The sequence below is a fragment of the Diadema setosum genome, chromosome 22, assembly GCF_964275005.1.
Source record: "Diadema setosum chromosome 22, eeDiaSeto1, whole genome shotgun sequence".
Lineage (NCBI taxonomy): Eukaryota > Metazoa > Echinodermata > Echinoidea > Diadematoida > Diadematidae > Diadema > Diadema setosum.
The window spans coordinates 17,531,269-17,555,809 of record NC_092706.1 but is presented as its reverse complement, the minus strand read 5'-3'; the positions used below and the strand labels follow the sequence as shown (position 1 = coordinate 17,555,809).

The 24,541-nt window shown below is 37.9% G+C and overlaps 1 protein-coding gene across 1 annotated transcript in view; it reads right to left on the bottom strand.

Moving 5' to 3' along the window:
* The window catches only part of LOC140245171 (metabotropic glycine receptor-like), a 53,271-nt gene extending 30,416 nt beyond the window's left edge, over positions 1-22,855 (bottom strand). The window contains exon 1 of the mRNA XM_072324769.1: positions 22,119-22,855. Within this exon, the coding sequence (XP_072180870.1) occupies positions 22,119-22,855 (737 nt within the window). The remainder of the gene's footprint in view (positions 1-22,118) is intronic.
* Positions 22,856-24,541: the final 1,686 nt, after the last annotated feature.

The window sequence follows — 24,541 nt, the reverse complement described above, 5'->3', positions numbered from 1 at the left end:
GATTTTCATGAGAAACCAGCTCCAATAGTAGAGCAGATAAGCCCTCAAAATCACATGAATTGTGCAAAATTTGACTAAAGCATGAAACTTTCACCAGTGTTAGTACATACCATAAGATTTATTTTAAGATCGGGAGGTAAGTCTGATTTGACCTCTGATGACCTCCAGAGGTCAATGTACTTAAGATATCAGAAAATCGATGTTTTTAGACATTTGCAAATGATATATGTGGTTATGTTGCACTAAACATGCATTTATACCACAGAGAAATCATTTCCAGATTCAACAGAGCACTGACAGGTTTTTACCTTTGACCTCTGATGACCTCCAGAGGTCAATGAACTTTAAATATCAAAATATCGATGTTTTTAGACATTTGTGAATGATATATGTGGTTATGATTCACTAAACAGGCATCTATACTTCAGGGAAACCATTTTCTGATTCCACAGAGCATTGACAGGTTTTAACCTTTGACCTCTGATGACCTTTGGAGGTCAATGACCTCAAAATATTATATTGATCTGTGATGTCATTGGTTAATGGTAACCATTGTTAAGATGTACAAAACAAGCATATCTGTCTTACAATGAAATTGTCTTCATATTCTAAAGAGCAGACAGGTTTCTACCTTTGACCTCTGATGACCTTGAGAGGTCAATGACCTCAGAATATCAGAATATTGAAGCATGACATCATTGGTGAAAGGTCAAACATGGTAAAGATGTACAAAACAAGCATATCTGTGTACAATGACATCGTCTTCATATTCCAAGGCACACAGACTAGTTTCTGCCTTTGACCTCTGATGATCTCGAGAGGTCAATGACCTCAAAGTATCAGAATAGTTTGGCATCATCAATGGTAAACATGATGATGTTTTAGAGAGCACTCGTAGGCCCTGTTTATTAACGAGCCATTACTGTTCACCTATGAAAATCACACAAGGTCAAATACCTCGAATGAAATGTGAGGATGTTAATATTGATATTGCGATAGTTAATAGTTAATAATTGTTTATAATGTAGGGCTTACAAACCATGCATTTCTGTTACCAAAAAAGTGGCTACTCATTCCGCAGAACTTTTCAGGTAATCATCTAAGTCGGGTATGTGCACAGAGCAAGGGGTGTCGATCTGTTTTCACGTGGGGGGGGGGGAATTGGAAAATATTTAAAAGCATAAGTTCATGGTGCAAAGGAATGAAGCGGAGGGGGAGGATGTGGGTGGGGGATTGGATTTTTGCAGGTTTAGACCTGAAATCAGTGATTCAGGGTAGCTCTTGTTTAATGTGTGCGTCATCACTTATACGGAAGTTGATGGGGTGTGGGCGCATCTCACCTACCCTCCTCCCAAAGACGAAGTTTTTTTTTTTTTTTTTTTTTTTTTTTTTTAAGAATCTGATGCATACGTTTTGGGGAATATTTGGAAAATTATGGATCACCAAGGTGTACCAAGTCTATATGGATGGGAACCCAGCAAGCGCAGCGTTGGCGAGGGTAGGGTATTCCACTCCCATTCGACAGAGCTCTTTTATTTTGAGAAATGAGATTCAGCGACCTGGCACACAGGCACTTTTGAAGGAATACCTCGAAATTGTATCAAAAAGGTGTAGTAAGTCAGCCATCTATGGAGGAAGACCAATCGACAGAAGGATGTGGGTGGAAGTATCCCCCTCCCACATTATGGAGCTTTTGCATTCTTTTGTTTGCATGGATTCAATGATCTCGTGCCACTCTTGGTTGAACTACCATTTTGAAAAAAAAAAGTCCATACCCAATTAATGTGTAGCCATAATCAATGCATGGAGGAGAGGTTGATACAGCGAGAGGAGGGTATGAAAGGGGCTGTCCCCAAATCCTTCCCATGCGAGGGAGCCTTTGCAGTAAGAATAGAAATGTAAAAAAAAAAATCTAGTATACACATTTATGATGGAATATTTGGGAAATTATCAGTAAAAGGAGTGTACCAAATCTAAGGGTAGAAACCGAGGAGGGATTGTTAATTGAAAGATACACTACCCCCTCCAACAAGAGGGATTTTCTTTAATATGTCGGAACTGAAATTAAAGATCTAGTACATACTTTGTGATGATATAGAACAAAAAATGGGACAAAAGCACTGAGCGTATATGGAAGGGGACATAACGAAAGATAGTGTGGGGGAGGGGGTATGCAAAGGAGATTCTGCCTTTTAATCTGGTGCATACTATAGCTGAAATGTTCAGTGACAATTCATTTTCTGTCAAAAAAGTGAAGAAAAAAAATCTCAATCTCAGGAAATACTTGGAGGCAAAGTTTTATGTCCCCACCATTCCCCCTCCCATATTTTCTCGGGAGGCGGGGCAAATGCCTCTTGCCCTCCAAAATGAACAATCGTGCATAATGTATATAGGAAAGCCTTTTCATCTTTGGAATTCAAATAAAAATATCTCTTAAAAACATTTTTCATAGAATAAGGGAAATTATCATTCCCCAAAGTATGTTATATCTGTGGAAGGAACCAAGCAGGGGGAAGGAGTCTATCGAAAGGAGATATCCCCTCTCACAGAAGGGAGATTTTGCATTTCAGAATTAAATTTTAACAATCCGATGCACACTTAAAGTGAAAAACTTGGGCAGTTTTCTGTCTAAAAAGCAAACAACAACAAACAACAAAAACTAACAACAACAAAACATAGTTCACATCTCAGAATTTAATGGGGTGGGGGTCAACTATCCCTGCCACCACCCCACCCCTCCTCCAAACTGATGCCCCAGTATGTGCATGTGTTTTATTCCACTTGTTGAAAAGAAGAGAGAGTTTTAAGAAACAATATTGTTCAGTGGTCGCTATCCCAGTCAAGTTAATTGTTTATCAATAAGGTGATTTCCTTCACCTGTATACCTTAAGATGATGTAGGCCTGGTATTTGCCTTGCACGTTATTACATCTATTTCTTTTTTAGTATTCTCGTTTATATTTTGATGTGAAAGTTGTTTACTTTGCCACGATTTTATTTGTACATAGAAAAAATAATCCAAGACTGAAAATGAAAATGAAACTGATACAATATTTAATGATTGACATGATGCACATATTATGTATTTCTATAGCAATAAAAGTGAGCAATTCAAAAGGCGTGTACTCATTTCACATGAACATTAGCGATGATCCTCTGACCCCTGGAGGATATTGAAAGATATGCATCAAAATGTAAGAATATTGATGTCTGGTCTCATTGGTTTGTAATGGCCAGCTGCTTATGAAATAATAATTATATTTAAAAAAATGCATTTTGTGTGTGTGTGTGTGTGTGTGTGTGTGTGTGTGTGTCCAAAATTGTATGCAGAGTATTCCACACACAGTTCAATTTTGACTTCCATCTAGGACAATGAGCGGTTACTTTTTTCTCAACTACACTGTAATATCAAAATCTATTGAAAAAACACGGTGGCGGCTGGGTCTAACACATTATCATTCCTTTTCGTTGGAGATCCATGCGGGATGGTCAAAACAAACATAAAAAAATAGATATCTCAGACCTAATTGTTATAACAAAGCATCATATCCTCATATACCCAACCCAACCCTCTATGCCCAGACAATGTAAACCACCCCATGGACTTACTTGGAGCTTTAGAATATCCTTTGTCAACAGAGAGAGACATCCAAACCTTTGCAGTGCCGACTAAGATCTGCCATGGAACTGATTGGTATTGGCTCTGCATCATTGACAGCAGATCTCGTTTCCTACTCTCCTTCTTCTTCTTCTTCTTCTTCTTCTTCTTCTTCTTCTTCTTCTTCTTCTTCTTCTTCATTATACTGTGTAATCTTGTAATATTCTGCCATGGAGCCTTTTCTTAATTGGTTAAAGAAGGTATCCAAAGAGCTATATGAAGCAAAAAACAACAAACAAATGCAAAAACAAAAAGAGAGACATCTTCTTCTTCTTCTTCTTCATTATACTGTGTAATCTTGTAATATTCTGCCATGGAGCCTTTTCTTAATTGGTTAAAGAAGGTATCCAAAGAGCTATATGAAGCAAAAAACAACAAACAAATGCAAAAACAAAAAGAGAGACATATGTATCTTTAATAACAGAGCTGAATATTGAGTATCTCTCTCCTGAAGTGTTTCAAAGAGATACAAGAGACAGTGGCCGAGAGTAGCCGCCACCTTTTTTGGGAGTAGGCCTACTTTGTGTTCTTGCAAATGATGCCTGACATTTTTGGTCATTTGCCCTTTTTGAAGAATGCAGCAATAGAGCCACAACTTCCTGCGGAGTGAATATTGTGGAGTTCTTGATGCAGAACATCATCGCTGAATTTGCCTCAGCTGTACTTTCTTACAGGGATTGCCATTGTAGTTTTGTTTTGTTTTGCTTTGTTTTGTTTTTCAAGTGTGGCTGTAACACTGCTTGTTTTGCATATGATGGTCATTGCAGCTAAAGAGTGCATATCTTCTCTGGATCATTCCAAACTTCATGATGTTTCACCTGGGTGAATGGATCCCAGATGATGCATGCATATTCCAGGACAGTCCTGAGCGGCATGGAGTAGCAAAACACCTGAACTTTATGATACTCGTATCTTCGTCTGGAGAGAGTCTTTGGTTGAAGTATAACCTTTTTAAGCTGCTGTGGCGATTTGATTCCAGCTGAGCCTCCTATTGGAACTCCAAAATATTTTGCACAATCCGCTTTCTCCATGGTTTGCCATGAATGCTTATCTATTCCCTGGGTAGGTCTCGGATGGCAATAGCTAGTTGCAATACACAGGATTGCTTCATGTGGAATGCATGTTGGGCCTCACAGTATGTCGAAGTTTTCAAGATGGTCCATGATGTCGCAGCTGTGGACTGTATACTCCAGGACCATGAGTCATTCATCGCAGTCATACTGTAACAACCCACCAGCTTTACACTGGCCAATACAGGCCCACCAGCTGGAAACTATGCAAATATTGCCCATGAGCTTGACACTTTGGCAAACCAGTCCCATAATGAGTCCGACAAATGGGGGAAAAGGTCTATGAGACTTACACTGAATAGATTAAACACTCTGTATATCAGTCTCGTGGGCCTTGTTTTCCTCGAGTGTCGAGATAATGGCCATATTTTCCTATATTTGCTAGTCTACATAAATAACCCAAACATAACAGTTGTATTTTAGGTCACTGCCATCACTCAAGAAACTTAAGCTTATTTCTGAAGTAATTGACCTCTCACATTTCAGAGACCTGTTACTATAAACCAATGCTCTGTGGAATATGCATACATACTTTGATCAAAACATCAGTGCGTGATTTGTACATGATTAAGCATTTACGATTACACCAATGAAGCCAAACATCAATACAGGTAAGCCTACACATGTGACCTAAGTGACCTCTCATTGTCCTGAGAGGTCAAAGTTGGATATAATGCACAGGCTAATGACCAATGTTCCATGAAATGACAAGATTCTTCTATTATAGCATAAATGATTGTACATCGGGTATTACAAAGTTGACCATTGACTATACATAGAATATCAATATTCTGATATTTTGAGGTCATTGACCTGTCACCTTCCTCAGAGGTCAAAGGTAGAGACACGTGAGTAATTTCTCTTGCTCTGTGGAATAGGAAAACAATTCAATTGTAATACAAATGAATATAACATCTAAATCATGTTTGTCATCAACCAATTGCACCAAATATCAATGTTCTGACATTTTGAGGTCATTGGCCTCATCATAGGTCATCTGAGGTCATCAGAGGTCAAAGGTAGAAATCTGACTCGAAAGGCTCAGTGGAACATTGAGGCAATTCCTCTTACAAAAATTAGTTTTTAGTACATAATTATCGTGTTTCAGTTATGAGTGACGCATTAAAATATCAATTTTCTGACATTTTGAGGTCATTGACCTCTGAAGGTCATCAGAGGTCAAAGATAGAAACCTGTCAGGGCTCTGTGGAATATAAAGACAATTTCACTGTGACAAAAATTAAGTTTTAGTACATCATTACTGTGTTTAATCATTAACCAATGATGCAAAATATCAATTTTCTGACATTTTGAGGTCATTGACCTCTGGAGGTCATCAGAGGTCAAAGGTAGAAACCTGTCAGGGCTCTGTGGAACATAAAGACAATTTCACTGTGACAAATATTAAGTTTTAGTACATCATTACTGTGTTTATCATTAACCAATGACGCAAAATATCAATTTTCTTAGATTTTGAGGTCATTGACCTCTAGAGGTCATCAGAGGTCAATTCAGACTTACCTCCCGATCTTAAAATTAATCTTATAGCATGTACTAACAATGGTGAAAGTTTCATGCTTTAGTCAAATTTTGCACAATTCTTCGGCTTATCTGCTCTACTACAATCAATATGCCAGCAATATTACTTTGATTTTTTTTTCCCACAAGATAGCGCTACTGGTAATATTTGACAGCGTGCAACAGAAATATCACCAAGGGTGAAATACAATGGCATTCATCATCTCGAATATTGTAATGGGTTTTCATCCATTCAATCTCACAGCAGAACGCAGGGAAGAAGTAGCATCTGAATGCAGACAAAATATGAAATGCCAGAATAATTAGATTAGGAAGTTCTAGGGTATGCTGATACGCTTCCTATACACACGTTAAAAGAAACGAGTGACAAAAGAGATATATTTACGACTTCGTAATGTATGCCCCACACTCTATTTGCGTCATCTACTCTCTCAATACTTCAATATTTTGTTTACTTGAATAAAAACTGTCAAGCTAAGCAGTATTTGCTTGAAAGTGAATTACCAGCTACTCTCAGATGTCCATTTGTCCTCCCATTGTCAATTCAAGTGGCAAATGGATGCTGCTTCGGATATCAATTCAATGGTGGATTCTAATTTGTGTGATAAAAGGGGGTGCCATTTCTCTCGCATAGATTGATGTTTCATTTTCGAAATGATATACCTCCATGCGCATTCTTTAAATATACACTGTAAATTGACTCAATGCATGCATCTCTTCGGACACGCTGCAAAAATTTAAAGGGTCTGTGCATTGTTAATGCATGCTTGTATTGATTCATAATAATCTGATCATCATCTATTATGTGGCCAAGACAATATCTAAATATTTAATGTCTGCCCTATCACTATCTTATAATGATTTTCTACTAGTTTTTTTTTTCAGATTACTTGGATACGCTAAGAAAAAAATCCTAACCAAAATTACGTCCATAACATCATGGATCCATTACACATCTATAAACGAGTGTCTTTCTTTGATCCAATTATCATCGTCGCCACCTGATTATGTGCATCTTAATGAGTACATTCAGATGTTTGGACAATGGCGATTGTGTCATTGTGCATCGTTACTGACAAAAGAACCGTTTTTCTCATTTTGGTTTTATTTGACTGTGGTACCTTTTTAAACTCAACTGCCTTTGAATAAACACCTATGACGAGGAGCAGGAAACCTCAAAACATGACAAATTTTGTGTCGCAAATTTGGTATTACACGCATGTAACGTGGTTTGATGGTAAAACCTGTATGTCGTCTACAGTTAGGCCTACTGTCCACGTTTACTCTGAAACAATGTGCGAGTAATGGGAAAAATTAGACGCGCCCTGCCAAATATTTCATTTCTCTTGAAAGTACTTGCATTTCGCAAATGAAATTACTTGAGCGATGATTTTCCAATATACATTAAAACTGGATATGCATTTTTCTTGATTTAAGAGAGTTATCATCTTCTGCGCATGTAGTTTTTAGCTTTCTCAAAGCGCCGTCTTGTTTTTATCCAGGCTGGCTATCGGCGTTATGATTAGATCAAAGCAGAAAAACATGCATTGTGTAAAAATGATATTGTAACGCTTCTAACAGAAACAGGTGCCTGAATCAATTAGCTAAAGATGAACACCCATGTATGACATCATCTTTCAATCACTGGTGAAGTACTAAATTATAATTAACAAACTGAGCACACTTTGCATGTTTCGATGCAACGTCGTTAAACGGTATCAGTCCAGACGGTTTTCATAATTCACATCATGTAGCACATAAATCGACAGCTCCATGTTGAGTTTTGTGCAAATAATTGTGTCCTTTGAGCAGAGAACTCAATGCTTTTACAAACCCAGAACAAATTACACTGAACAAGGATGATGACATACAGCTTCACCATGAAAATGCATGAGTACGAGGCTCACACTAGTATTTCAGAAATGTAGCAATGCGATGCTATTACAGTACCGCTTGCTTAACAAGGTCAACTGTGTAGAATTTTTGCATGCTTCTTCTTTTGTTCTGCTTCTTTGAGCCCCCACTTATGCATTATGATATGGTGAAGCTGCTATGTCATTATCTTTGTTCATTGTAATTTGATATCAATTTTGAAAACATTCTTACCCTTATCCCAATCACTATAAATCCTGAAACTCTGTACCCAATAGGCCTATAACCAAGTCATAGTGGTTCAAAGGGAAATGTCTGAAAATCAGCCGGAGTTCTCCTTTGATGTAGTTAATCATGATTATTAGTACTATGAAAAACACCGCAGGCACAGATGTATGTGAAATTGGATCATTACGTAATTAAACGATAGCTTTCAGAATGTAATTATGTATTTCATAATGACTTGACACTGCTATCCAAGCATTATCAGTTTCTGTTCGGGCCCCTGGAAATATTTTTTGTTTGTTTGTTTGTCAGTTTTTTGTTGTTGTTCAGAGAAGATATGATCCCGGTTTGAGGCATCTTAAAGCCACATCATTTTGCGGATGAAAGAAAAAAAAACAGCTTTTGTGCTTCTCAGTTGTTAGTTAGAGATAGAAACAACCAGCCTTTAAAATGTTCATCAGTTTAATCAATGTTAAGTATTGTTAATATACAAAATGTGAACAATAGTTTAGATAAAATCGTCTCTGGAATAAACGGTCTATACAGCTATGGTATATTGAGAAATTAGTCATATCTCCTTATATTTCCGGCTTTATTGCCAAATCTTTATATGGTAAGATGTTTTGTGATACATCTGAACTCTACATATGCATGAAATGTCATAATTCGAACATTTTTTAATCACTGCTCTCAATGGTCCCGACTGCAGGTCGCGTTTTGAACAGTATGGGTTGGGTAGGGTTGGGGAGGGAGTTATTTATGGTCATTTGCAGGATTTTTTTTTTTTCTAGCGAGGGGGGAGGAGGGGCAGGGACATTCTCAATATTGGGAAAACACTCAAGCGAGGGAGTGCAGCGACCGAGCGTGGGGAACTTGTGGCACGGCGTCTCTCCCTCTAGAAATTCAACAATCTGGTGCACTCTTTGTGTGGAGTGTTTGTCAAATTTTCCGACATAAAATTTAATGTAAGACGATAAGTTTGTTAGTCATTAAGGTTTTTTTTTTTTTCTAAACGCTGACTAACGAAATTCTGTGATTGCTACGTAATTTCTCATTTACTGATATACTTATTTGAAAATCTAATATCTAAAGCTAGCAATCAAGAGAGTTTTTGCATTTTTAGATTTGAAATTCAATGATATGGTGCCGTACACACTTTTGTAGGAATATGAGAAAACTTTCATTCTGAAAAGCAACAAATAAATATCAAGGGAAATGTGAGTTGGCTAAATCGTGTTATCTGTCACGTCTTGTTCTGCATGTGCGTCTTCACTGCGTTTACGGAGGTGGACGTAACGGGGAAAGGTGTTGCAGGGATATGTTAATCAGCAAACACAAGAAACAAAAAGCAAAACACAAACTAAACTCTTCAATTGTTACGTGATTTGCTCATTTAATGGTCAACGATTATCTTTAGGTATGATATCGGAATCTGAAGGAGATAGGGGGTATTTTTTTTTTTTTTTTTGAGGGGGGATCACTGTCAGATTTACACCAAAATGACAGGTATTTTCTAGGGACTACAATCTTGATCCAGTATTTATATTGTAAACGTAACTGTAAGTTAGATGTCCATTTAAACAAATTATTTCTTTTAATGTAAAGAGTTATGCATAAACTGGCAATTTTATTTTCGGATTGTAGTATTTTTATCTTATAGGACTTCAGGTTAAACGCTGGTTCCTAGTTGGAAGAATGTGGAAACTTCAGTGCTTGATGCTAATCATTGAGTATAATCGGTTCTGAAACTATTGTATTCAACAAACATTTTTTAAAAAGAGAGGGGAAAAAAACTTGATGCGTCGAAGGTTAACAACGTCACCTGTAACCGTTTCCATCTGGTTTATGTTATAGCCTTCAACTTAAGTTTAATTATCTGTGTTACACAATATGTTTTAGCCAAAATTTCCATTATCAAAAGAGATGGGCAAGCTCTGTGACCGTACGACAACATTGGCCTAATCCTGGTCAAGCCATCCGTTCACGTAGATATTAGATTAAGTGTTTATAGATATATTAATATGTTCACTCAATTTTTAAAGTGTAATGTCTCATTTTGACATTTGACATAAGTGTCAAACCATAAAACTTTTTACTCACAGTCTTTAACTTTCGTTAACATGTCTGATATCTTTCCACGAGCAGACCAAGACCGTGTAGAATGGAGCGATGTTACATTTCTATCATGAACGTAACATGTTCAGGAAGCAAATTTATTTGAAACACATAATCATGGCTCGCGCCGAATTTCTGCAACCAAATATAGAACATACTCTTTCAGGGGGCTGGATGCTCATGGCAAATATAACAGTGTAATTATTTAATTTTTCACGCAAGATCCAAGATGCTGAGACCACCTGCTTTCAAAACATTGTACCTTAAGTATACCCTTTTTCACCTCGTCTTTTTCAAATTCCACAAAATGAAAATGTGAAGAGTTCTATTCATTTCGGTTACATACTGTAAAGGTATTGTGCATCATGTTACTATTTTCACTTATCTCACTTACTTATCTACAAATCTTACCGTAGTAAATAAGATTTCGAATTTTCCACATACGCGTACCAACTATTCGTGTATTCTTTTTAATTTCATGAACAAATTCAAATGTTCCAGACTTTAAGTGCTGATATTGATAACGACCCGAAGGTATTCAAGAGGTTCTTTCGACCATTGCTCTTTGTCTACACAATTTTGAAAATCAAAGTAGCTTGACTTTTGAAAAAAAAAATACCTGTAGGTCCTACATACGTATAGGCCTACCAAAATTTGTTCGTTTCTTTCATGGCTCCCTTATCAGACTGAATTGAATAGATGAATATAATGCATTGTATCACCTGCCAGTTCAGAGATTTTGAGATTTGTTTAACTTTGCTTCTCACCTCACATCGTGAAAACATGTAGGCCTACCTTTGATATCATTGTCTTTCCGCATTTTCATTGCCAAGATGTCATCAATTACAGGGAATAGAAGTGAGGAAAGAGGATATCCTTGCTGGACTCTTTTGGGTCGGTGATTTTTATTCATCACTTACAATTTGCATTATTTCATATTGTCTTCATCAACTGCATGAACTGTTAAGTTGTATGTCAGAACTTCAAACAAAAGGCAGTGACAACCGATATTAAAAGCTTCATGTGTAAATCAAGAAATAAGTATGACGATTTGCTTGTGTAAGAGCAAAGATCAATCAAATCTTGGTCTAAACTTATGTTTTTGGAAGCAAATCTTTTCTTGGTGTATCCTATTTGATCAAATGTTATTATTTTGAGGATAACATTCTGTAGGCGCACGCTCAACAATCTTAATCTTTTGTTCAGTATAGGACTATCGGATGCCAGTTTCCTAAGTCACATTTGTCACCATTTATACACAAAAGAAAAAAACCGTATGACTGCTGTTAGATGTTCTCAATAGACTATTGACGGCTGTTCGTGCACTGAAATTATTTAAATTCATACAAATCATATAAATCATACCAAGTGAAATCTCTACAAATCTTAAGTCATGCACTGGTATAGGCTCTATCTGAACTTGGGGTTGAATTTGCTGACAAGCGAGAGAGAAAAAGAAATGAGGAAAAAGAAATATGAATAGAATGCAAAGATTACAAAAGCAAGTCCTCATTGTCACTGGAGCGTTTTGACATCTTAACTGCTGTTGGTTAGATTCTCAATCAATGTAAAGTTCCGTGAATGCTTTTTCAGACACTGTTCGCGAATTGATGTTTGTGTTTGTTTTGGGTTTGTTATTGTGGTAAAAAATGACGTCCATTCATTGACTCCGTTCCATATATACTGCTTTGGTTTTGTTTTTTGTTTTTTTGTTTTTAATATTATTTAAACAAACTAGTTCTACCACTTTAACACTCAGTGTTTTAAAATACAATGGGATAGCATTTCAAATAAATTGATCCTGAATTTAAACCTGAAATGAGGTTCGTCCACTTTCGAGGATACCAGCGCATGTCTCCAATTTAGCGTTCTGTCAATTAGCGACCCAGGCCGGTGTAACAGCTGCCAGTGACCAACCAAAGTGATAATCGACTCCCCTTAGAGTTGACTGCCATGACGCATCGTGTGCATTTTTTGTCCCCCCCCCCCCCCAAAAAAAAAAAAAGAAAAAGAAAAAGAAAAGATGGTCACTTCCCGTAGTTCCTCATACAGTGCATAATTGGCGCGACTGCAAGAGAAGAGCATATTACAGGAAAGGTATAGTCCCACCTTCAGAATCCCTTTGTTATGGATGTCAAGTCATTTCAAAAACAACTTTCATCATATAGACTTTAAATCCCTCTAAGAATCACATGCTCTTTCAGATTTCATATTTAAAGAGAATTCTCGTTATCGCACACACAAAAGAGTTAGGAACCTGAAGCTTCATCTCATCCAAAACTACACCATCCCTTTAAACTCCCCAAGTACACAAGACACTCTCCCTAGCCTGGAGGATCAGTGACATTCTAGTAATAAAAGACGAACAGGTCGACATGAGGATCCATTCCTAGCTACAAGGAATGCTGGGTCAGCATCTACTGCAAAATAAATAGGTAGAAACCGGGCAAGTATTTCTCATGAGCATTTAAGGAGGTTAGGTCCTTTTCCCTTGTATAATATCGACGATATACCGGACAAGGCGGTTTTCTTGTATCAACGTACATCCTATACAGAGCCTCTCCTCCCCCTGACAACTTGATCCTATGAAGAACACCTCATATTTTACATTCCAGATTCGGGTCAAGAGCGTTAGAAATGCTTTTGGTGAAGCCGTGCGGACTTACAAGCCACGATCTTTTCCACTATACTGTACAACTAAATAATGATAAAAGTAAAAATCTTTCTATGGAATATCAATTCAATGTCCATGATTCGTTGATGTGATATTATGTGCTGTAATAAAGTTTATACGATATAAAAAAATATATATATATATAAATATATATATATATATATATATATATATATATATATATATATATACATATAACAACGCACAAAACAAACCTGCTCCCGCCGGAGATCTCCGGCGTTGGTCCAACACAAAAAGGAGACGTCATCTTACTCTTCAAGAGAATCAGTCAAGCATAAATCACCCCCTCCCTTTCTTCCTATCTCTTTACACATGAACAGACGCTCTTACGTGTATATTCCTCTATTACTCCTTGATATTGGATTACGGAATGCAAAAGCTATCATCTGTCCATTTGGTGCGGGGATGGCAGTAGTGAACTGTGATAGCGGCGCCGAAGGTCCCTTTATTGTAAGCAACTGTCCTTTGAACTGATCACAGCCTACTGGAGTCTTATTTTTTCTAAAGCTGTTTGTGGATGAGCGATCATCCTGTGGAACACACATACTTTAAGTTATCATGTTCAACAAATCGTAAGGCTGTTAAACAGTGATACCTGACTTGGAAAAAACCCACAAAAAGCACATATTTCCACATTTTCGGTGAAGAAAAAATGTGTGCCTATACAGAACGGTGCTTCTGTTTAATATACCGAATTATTTTCCAAAAACTGAACATGTTAGCTTGCTGAAATATAAGGTAAGTTAGACAATGTGAATGAACAGAGTATACATCGGTAGTGAAACCTTATAGCAATGATACTTTGTAATGAACACTGGAGTTATCAAAGTAAACGATATACAATGTGCCAAGAATGAATGAGGAAGCCACTGAAAAGACAATGGTTGTAGAATATTGGCCCTCTGGAGAAGAAAGTCAGTAGAAAATAGGTTGAAGCAAGTTGATATTATTTGTAAATTTCTCATCCACATCGCACTGTATTCACCATAAGAGATGTCAACATTCCTCCTACTTCACTGATATTAATCTTGTCCAGATTTTAAAACTTTAACTCTTAAACTTAATTCACAACTATGAATTCCTCATCTAGACGTCACTTTGGACTTATTCCACTAACTTCTGTTCAAGACGTTTCTTTAGTATCAGAAAATACAATCTCTTGCCGAATGCAACTAGAAAACAAAAAGGACATATTTCCTATGTGTACTAATCTTTGGAAGTCTGCATTTGCTGTCTACATAGACATCTTTTTGTGGCTGCCTCACACTGTAAACATGAGCCACATTCACTGGCACCTGGCTATAATCAGTTATGATAGGCAAAGATTATGAAACATAAGCTATTTTGAGTCACCTATTAATGGCTTTAGACCTTTCAAAGTTTCTCACTTATTCATCTCTTGATATAGAAGATTTTGGTTCATGTGATAAGAGATAAAAGAAATTCCGATCCATCAACATTTACTTGATAATCCAGCTGGAATTGTGGTGATTCATGCTTCACATTGGACTTTAGCATGACATGACACAATTTACTGGCGCGATCATTTACTGTTAATGACGCCGTTTCCTTTGTTCATTGATATCATTTGCGTCCCTCTAAGTTTTACTGGTGTTGATGAAGAATGAAACGTCAATTAGATTGCATGAGGGCTTAGCTCTTATCAAGTTGAACAGGTGAGCACAACTTCTTCTTGCTTCGGGCAAAACAAACATGGTCCTAATAAAGAGTGGGTCCCAATTTGTATTAGCACCAAACTGTTTTACTTTGTATTTGGATATCTCAGCCATTTCAACACTGATTTTCATCAAATAAACTTTTAATTCATCTCAGAGTTGTATATGCTGCTTAATATTTCATATAAGTGGTTTCTAATTATCTCAAGTATCAAAATCCGAATCCCGTCTCAACCAAAACTATACCATCCCTTTAATGTTATGGCCACAGTCTGGAAGCATACATTCCCTTTTTGACACGCTTTAATTTGTAAGAAAGGTCTCTAGCAAAGTCTATATCGAGCGTTCCGGTGTTGTCTTCGGTTTCTAGCGTTCACTCTCGTTCGTACTGGGTTATCCTTCTTTTTATTCTGCTTTACTTACATCATGAGTGAGGGACGAAAATTATTCTAAAACAAAAATAAGGCAATCGTTTTTATTATAAGTTACCAATCCGTATTTTCTACGGTCCCTTCTCCCTCAACATTGTTTTTAGTGCGAGATACAGAGTCGACTCTCCTGTTAACGTTTATTTCCTTTTTTGAGGTGGACAGTCTATTGTGTATGCTTCAACCAGTCACTCTTCACATATCCTGATCACTCTCCCACTCTTGGCGCCCGCTACAAAGTGCATTGTTATGAGTGACAGTCGGCCTTATGAATTGCTGGCCCAGATTTGATTGATTCCCCTACGGGAGGGAGGCAATGAAATGCGCCTTCTGATTGGCGACCTCCGGGGTCGAAGCGACTCCAGCATGTCTGACTTTCTATCGCTTCATGTTATGACAGATTTGCGTGAAACAACAGGACGATCTTGCGATCTTGTGTAGACGATGGGTTCAGCAAAATTGTACTTATTATCTGCACGTTTTTGCAGATCAGCTGTATATTCTCATAAAACATGAATCAAGGTTTACTTTGAAAATTTTGTTTGAAGATTTCAATTTTGTTTTATAAACTATACCCGAAGGGAATATGCCGTCATTTGCAGTCCAGCGACACAGCACACGGAAGTCTATGACTATGAAATTTACATAGTATTTTCTCTGCTTACACAATGCACGCGCTTCACCTTTGTCAACATTATTAGATTAAAAAGCATTGGTCTGGAGGGGCTTCTTAAAGATTTACCCTCAATGAAGATGGCTGCATCACATGGTACAAACATATCAATCATTTTTGTTTCAGTTGAATAGCCAGCAGTTTAAAGCAGCACGGTGATAAGGATTAGATCGCTCCAACCTTCTCTGGAAAGAATGTGTTGCTGGTCTCCCTCACCCATAATTCCTTTACTTTTCCCTCTCAGAGAATTTAGTGTTCCTTCTTATATATCAAAGGAGTTTCAGCTTCCTAATTACGTTGCTCCACACCATCAGCACTAATTCCCTGTCGATCTTGTAAACAGCCCTTCATCGTCAAGGTACATTATGCATCCTGTAAAGCCTCAAGTTTGATGACTCAACTGATGAGAGAGATTCATAATGAGGAAATAGAAACTGGAATACATTTACACTAAAAATAAAAGTAATTTCACGTAGTTTGTAGACTGACTATTGGTTATACAAGACGAAAAACTGAATTTTGCCAAGTTCAATGAGTCATGAAAATCATGATTATATTGTAAGAAAATTTTGAAACATGGGTAATAGTAAGACATTCGTAAATCGAATTCACGTACCTTGTTCATCTTGTTCTGTTAAAATAAGAAATAGCTTTTGAAGTGAATTAAATTGAATTGGAATAAAGTCTTACTTCGGACCATATAATCTGACATCGTTGCAGCATCGTCATGTCTTACTTTGGACGAGGTGATCCAAATTTGTTGCAAAGCTCATCCATATGGGTCTTGATTGGGATAGGTCTTGTTATGCTGGTAAGTGATAATACAGTGGCTAAACAGCAATAGCACATGCAGTATCAACGGTTTCAAAGCAAAGTGTTCTAATTTTATTGTGGGTTGCATAAATAGACGTGTGACACTATTCTTGCCTTTCTAGTGTTGAATTGACTGTATATCATAATTGCTTAGCGCTAAAATTTAACAATTACATGGATATTGTTGGCTACTGATAAGACAGCTTGCAGTGGTTTAATGATTGACGCAAATCTGCTCATTCACCTCAGTAACTCGCCCCACAAACGTTATCTGAGCACTCAAACACACACGCTCGCGCGAAAACACACACATCTAAGCTGAGAGCGATGCCATCAGTCTATCGATGAAATGCTTGCCATACAATTACCATTGAAAATACAGTGTAATAGACAATCACGAGATGAATCATGTCACACATAAAATGAGACCCTATACTATTTCAATAATGATTTCTTCACTTTGTCTCTTTAGGGAGTGAAATAGTCAAAAACCTAACGAAAAACATAATTCATATGGGCCCGGATACGATATTTAAGAACATGATAGAGATATCAAATATAACTCGCGCAGAAAGTGATGTCATCATTCATTTTTCCTTTGCTATGAATGTTTAAGCCAGTCCATCTTGATATACATATATAAAAAATAAAATCACTTCTCAATGCGCGTTACTGTCCATCTCACGTTTAAACCTGCTGAAAATAATTATGACTTAGCTCGCATCGAAAACTCACGAAGAAAGTTATGTCATCATTCATTTCTCATTTGCCAGAAAAAAAAATTATGCCAATCGATCCTGATTAGACAAAAAAAAAAAAGGTCAGTTCCCACTGCGTGTAACTGTCCATCTCAATATTAATTCTCACTGTTGAACCTGCTAAAAACAATTAAATTTGACTCTATGTATTTTCCTCTGGAGAGAAATCGCTTCCTATGAACCACACCGGTTCACATCCTTCTCCCTCTCCAGGTCTCCCTTTCGCTTTCTCTTTCTCTTTCTCTGTGCATGTCCGATGAAGTGCCCGTTATACGAATGGGAAATATTGATTTTCCGCGGAAGAAACTAACCAGATGCACCTGGTATGTTTCCGGGTGCCGGGCGGTCTTGCAAGTGATTTCGCACGGTTTTCGTGGTGTCTTACATCGTTCTCGCCATTCCTGAGATTAATTTTACAGACGAGTAGAAGCTTGCCGTAGATGTTTTGAAATCAATGACGGAGGAGAGAGGACGCCTGTACTACAGCACTGGAACCAGGTACCCAAAGTGACCAAAACAGGGTCCTTTCTCGCCGTCCTCTGCCAGGAGTGTTACTTTTCTTTTCAATGACTCTGGAAGCATGAGGTGTAAGCCTCGATTCTAACTGAGCTGCTGTACGCGAATTTGATATAGTGTAAATTTTCCAAGACATAATCAAATTTATCGTATCTGAGTCACAAACACAAATTAAAGAAAATTTTGAATAGGGTATAATGGTGGTACAGTAAAACAAGAAGAAATGCTTATTCTACACTTCCATGTGTGTCAAGGAAAGAATAAGTCAGAAATCTAACACTTGACTCAAGGAAGCAAGCGGAGCGAATGATGTAAGATTAATTTCATTTCGATATTGTTTTTCCTGCCTTGTATACATTGTTTTTTGTTGTTTATAGTTCCGTTCATCCACGCAGAAATAACTTGATATCCCCTGGACAGATGTATTCGTGGACGAGTATTTGCAGGAACGTGTATGTGCCTGTGTGTAGTGGCACACACAGGTCCTTGTGCATGACCGCTTATCGTGTGTGAGGAGAGAAATGACATTGTGATACGGGGGTTGCTATAACGCACTTCGATATTTCTCGAAAATACGTACATACACACACGCATGCATGTTTCCCCCCCTGAAATATATATATATATATATATATATATATATATATATATATATATATACAAACATACATGATATATTTCTGTGTGTGCATGCATGCGTATATATATATATATATATATATATATATATATATATATATACACGTATAAATATATCTATATATAATATATATATATACATAAATTAATTATATATGAATACAAGTGACCTAAATATACATTTGTCTTATTGTCATAAAGATTTTATAACAAGTATTTGCTAGTATTACTTTTAATGTAAGAAGACTTGCTGAATGAAGAGGTAAACAATGCTCCATCGCTAGCTGCCAATCATGAGAGGCTATGAATATATCACGGGGATAGTCTCAGTCTCCTGCTCCACGAATGAAATGGCATTTTGCTATGGTAAACAGCAACGTCTATAATTATGCGTGAGCGAAATTCACGTTAAAAAGCAGACGAAGGACACAACAAAAAAGCTATAATGATGTGGTATGATGGTTATGATGAAGATGTTGATGATGATTATAATAATAATAATAATAATAACAATATGATTTTGTATTGCGCCAAATGCACTATTTCCACCCAGCATGACAGTGCTGATATAAATCATTCTTCACTCCCTGGAGAGCATTCCAGTCTTATTGCAACAATAAGAAGCGAGCAACAGGTGATTGTCGATTTAGATAATAATTTAGATAATGTGGAGATACTTATCATTGTTAGTACAGGTACCAATGTTATTATTATAGCTAATGTTATCGTTATCATAAAAATAATGAGTTAGCTCAGTCGGTAGCGCGTCTGCCTCACGATCCTAAGGACCCCGGTTCGATTCCCGGGTCCCACTGGGCAATGTTGTGTGTAATCATACCGTCCCCTCCAGTAAGAGGCAAAACACTCTGTCCCTCGGATAGGACGTAAAATTGAGGTCCCTCGTGTGAGAGATCCCGCTTCATCTATTCATCGCAAAGAGCAGGGTGTTTAACCCGGTGAAGTGGTCCCGCCTTATACACCCAACGGGACCCCATGGAAGACCAGCCATTGCAGCTGAATATAGGCTTTCCAGCCATCTTCTCAGATGGAAATGAAAACAAGACAAAACAAATCAAACTAATTGCTGCATTGTTGCTCTTACTACTATAAATCACATATTTCTTAACTATACACAGCTCAGTCGCTGTATAATTCGCACGGCGTCTGGTCGAATTGAATATTTTTTTTATTTCTTTTTTAATTAAAGAGTGGGATTGGGCAAATTGTACACACCTTCCCCCACGTAAGCAAAATCTGGGGAACATAATATGGTCCCTGCGTGTGTCTTCTGTCTGTGTAGCTATCTTTGAGTTCAATGGTAAAGTCATGGTAAGTCTTAGGGAGAAGCACAGGCAATCCCTTCTTTTTGTTTCTCAACAAACTGGTCTACGCTGACGCACTGAGGAGACTGGACACAGGCATCCGTCTGTGCTGATCCGAGCGAGAGCAATGGGTTGCTATGACAACCACAAATGCTCAAAAGGGGTCATTTGATACACACAATAACTTCAAAGTTTGAATTGCGATGGCAGGTATGATCTGTCGGTTTAATAGCAAAGACACGCGCCTGGCTCATCGACATTATCTTTAAAGGGCATGCCTTGTTCATCACATTTGGAAGGCTTTGCAGTGACATTAATACATCACCAGTCATCAAAAGAAACACTTTCAAGGTGGGCTTACGAGCTCACCAAATTCTTGGTTACCTTTGCAACGAAAAGTGCATATTACCCTGCCAATATCTAAAGCGTATAGTGGTATCGACACAAACACTTGATAAGAAATTGCATAATTTCATTTTACGCGAATCAATGACACGTTAAATACTTAGAACCATGAAGTTTTTTATTCCTCATTTAATTTCTTTTGACGACAGACATAATTTATTGTTTTGTATCTCTGATATCTTTTATCAGGTCCTCTTACAATTCATCTCGATCATGGATGACATGACTGGAAAACACACCAAAAAAAAAGCGATTGAAGTCCTCGACACAAACATTGTAGGTCATGTATTTTCATGACAAGAAAGAAATTAGGTCGAGTTGAAAAATACATCGCTTGTTATGCTTCAACTCGGCGCTAATTAATGTTGAAATATCACTTATAGATTTCGTGCAAGTCGCAGATGCTCAAGGTATGTTTCTGATGCCCCTATGATCCACAGAAGATGTGAACCTCCTACGTCTCGCGTGGTATGTACACAATAGATCAGCAAGCCCAAGGGAGGGTACTTTATGTACGTACCTGCGTGGAGTTACGTGACCCGTGTAAGTGCAGGTGTTGTTAATACGTGTCTTTTGTGTGTGTGTGTGTGTGTGTGCGTGTGTAACCGCAGAGGAACCTTGTTACACGTTACTTCTGCAAAGTTTATTTTCCATTATTGAATAAATCAGTAAAATATCACTAACATAAAGGGGACAACAGTTACATAATTATGCTCTGATTGAAGTGATCTGCTCTTGCAACTATAGCGTACAAGCATGATTAAGAATAATATATATACGCTAATTTTTCACTTTGCAATTTACTTTCCTAACTTTTGATTACGGTATGCGTTTGACACGAGTTCAGCAATTATATTGTATCATTACTATAATTTCGTTAGTTTTACTGAATGAAGAGAACACCATGTCAACTGATGCAAATTTCCAAGTTCAATATCTTATAACATGTAAGTAGTAGTTGCGTTAATATGGCTCTTAGATTTAATTGCTTTATAATTATGTATTAGTGCGAACAGGAAAAACATTGAATCATATTTTTCGTAATTCCATCTTTATCATTTGAGAAACAGAATGACCGCTGTTAACATTTGCTACTGTTATTGCAGTCTCACTGAGACAAATATCTGTTATGAAATAATACATATAGTTGGAAATGCGCGGAGAACCTGTGTCATGAAAACTTTACTTTCGTTGTTTCTTCCGCACCAGCACCTGGATCATCGGATTGATGAGAGAATAAGTCAAGGTATCAGATGACGCATAATGTACTAGCACGTAGCTTATACATTATGGAAAAACGAAGACTGCAAAGAGCAATTGTTGTCCATAAGGCAGAACGGTTACTGTCACAGAATCTAATGGTCGAAAAACAGTGCCAGCCGCATCAATTATAACCTTATCATTACCCGAACCCTTTCCCTTGGCCAAACCTTCTTTTTTTTAAGGAATTTGTTACGTTAACATTGCACGCAGCATAGTCTATTAGCAGGCCCCTACTATAATCGCCGTTCAGAAGAAACACAGGCTGGACTGGATGGCAAATTTTTTAAAGGGTTGTATATGTTTCATTAAGTTTAGGATTAAGTTTAAGAGAGACTGAAAGTGATCTCAAATATATTACGTCAATCTCTAAACAGATTAATGTCTATATTACAGTTGATATCAACTCTGTGGATAAGGTCAAAGTGAGCTTAGTGTACAAAAGGTGTACTTACATTGACGACCAAGATGAGTTAAAAAACGGGACAGTGTAGGATATCAACCAGCGATTCGTCTTGTTGCAATCAAAATACGGATCTGACCAAACACCGTGATCACTGGTGACAAAGGGGTCAGTCAAATTCTCCAGTATTCCGTTTGTGCTCTCGTTAAACCTCCGAATGAGGTAGTGTGGTTTTTTTACGCCCTCAAATAGACTGTCAAAATGTCCCTCCCACTTTTTGGAACTGGGAATCGGTTGATCGGTGGCAATTTCATCAAGGGTCGAACTGCCCGGTGCCACTCGGAGCGCACAAAGGGAGGATGATCCTACATTCTGGTACCATTCATACGAGAAGAAATATACGCAGGATCCCACAATGGCGTCATTGTTTTCCACATTATTTCTCACGATAGAAAAGTACAACTCCTTGTCGTTAAACACGCTGGACACTGAACGTCTACCGGGACCAAAAAAGCTGTTAAGTAAGTTAGCTGTGTGTACAGCAGTTACACTGTTCCGATCAACAGAATCAAAGTCCATTATCTGGGATAACCTCTCCGACTGTAGGCTAAACACCTGTCCTAAGTCCATTATGTGCCGTTGGCACGGTTCTTCAGCTCTTTGGTATCTTTCTAGCTCCTCAAGGATGCTCGTTATAGGATCGGGAGAGTCCGCAAGTCGCTGAATGGATAGCTCATCTCGCTTAACTCTGGAGACAACGTCTTGCCTTCCAACGCCATTTTGAATCATTTCCCCTGAACGGATGTGTACAAATTCAAGCAATCTACCTGAATTTCGGAGATTTCGGTCATACTTCTGTTCGTCTGTCCTTTTAACATGCGGCCCCATACCTTCTTTTGCATCAACACTTGAGCCACTATTCCTGTGTGGAACACTACCAAGATTGGTAGACAATATGCTTGTGCCGTTTGAAGTCAGTACCCTGCCGAAACTGTGGAATTTAAAGGCTCGCGCTGCGTGCGGCTTACAACATAACAATACAGAAATGAAAATCACCATTAAAAGATGCACGAAACAACAGCCTTCCATTGTAGATAACTTGAACGTAGTCGTGCGATGGTATATCCCTGTACAAATCCTTCCTCCTCGTCCCAAGTAAAGCCAAACCTTTTATCCCTTTAAATACACAATTCCAAATGGATTCGAAACCAGACAGCAGAAACTGGCATTCCTCTTTCGAAATTGAAATGTTTTAACTTTATACGCTAAGCCTTCGCATGAAGCTGTAGGAAATAAAACACAAGAGGTGCCTTCGTATGTAAATAAACTCCACGAAATAGATTTTGGCGATTTCTACTGGGATATTCCGGAATAATGATACAAACGAGCGAGCTGGGGGCCTGAAACTGCATGTAGATATCCCGTCGCACGCCAATAGATTCGCGTAAGTATGCGCGTGTGTGTGAGTGTGTGTGTGTGTGAGAGAGTGTGTGTGTGTGTGGACCAAGGGTATGCCAGACCTGCTGTGGATGTGTACAAGGTAGCGATGTATTTGCCACCAGTTTTCTACGCATCCGTGTAGGCACGGAGCGACCGTCGCGCACTTGTGCTCGCCATCATACGAACGCCAGGCAATGAAATGCAAATTAGATTTCTGGAAAACTGTGTTCCTCCCGTGGATTCATTAAAGCCCAGTCTCCGCAGACAGACTTGCCCCGGAATACCCGCCAACATCGACAAATTTACTTAAGGGTGAAGCAGAGAATCCGGCACATGACTTTGGCGAGCCGCAGAGCTGACTATATCCACATAATTCTAACGCATAAATGCATTGTATTCAATGCATCCTCTACTCTCTCTCTCCCCCTCTCTCTCTCTATCCATCTCACCCGCTTAGTTCCTCTACCTACGTCTTCTAAAATATTCTTAAAATATGTCTTCCCTCTGTGTCCCATAGTCACATCACAGTCAATGCAGCCTTATATACATGCCACCACGTAATAAGGCCGTCAGAAATGAGAGAAAGCATATTACGTGATGCTAGTTTGATCAGCCTTGTCAAGCGTCAAAATGTGTAATATTGGCCGGCAACGCATGATTTCATCAGTGTCAATTAAGTGTTTTACCAAAATAAGTTCGAGGATATCTCAACAAGAAGCTCTTCACAAGCGCGGGATATCTTTTTTTTTTCAATCATATGACATATCATATGAATATCTTTTTTTTTTCAATCATATGACATGCAATATGTATGTGTAATGGCTATAATAATATAATCCTGAGGTATAATATATTAATAAGCATGTGCAAGTAGGCCCCCTACGCCTTATTCAAAGTCATGTTCAAAAATGCATTATGCTATATTATGTACTGATAACATATTCCCGATTAACTTAATTCTCATTCATAATTATTGATGAATTGAAACAGCTGCAAAATTTCGAACTCTGAAACAATGGGTAATACGTCGAGAAC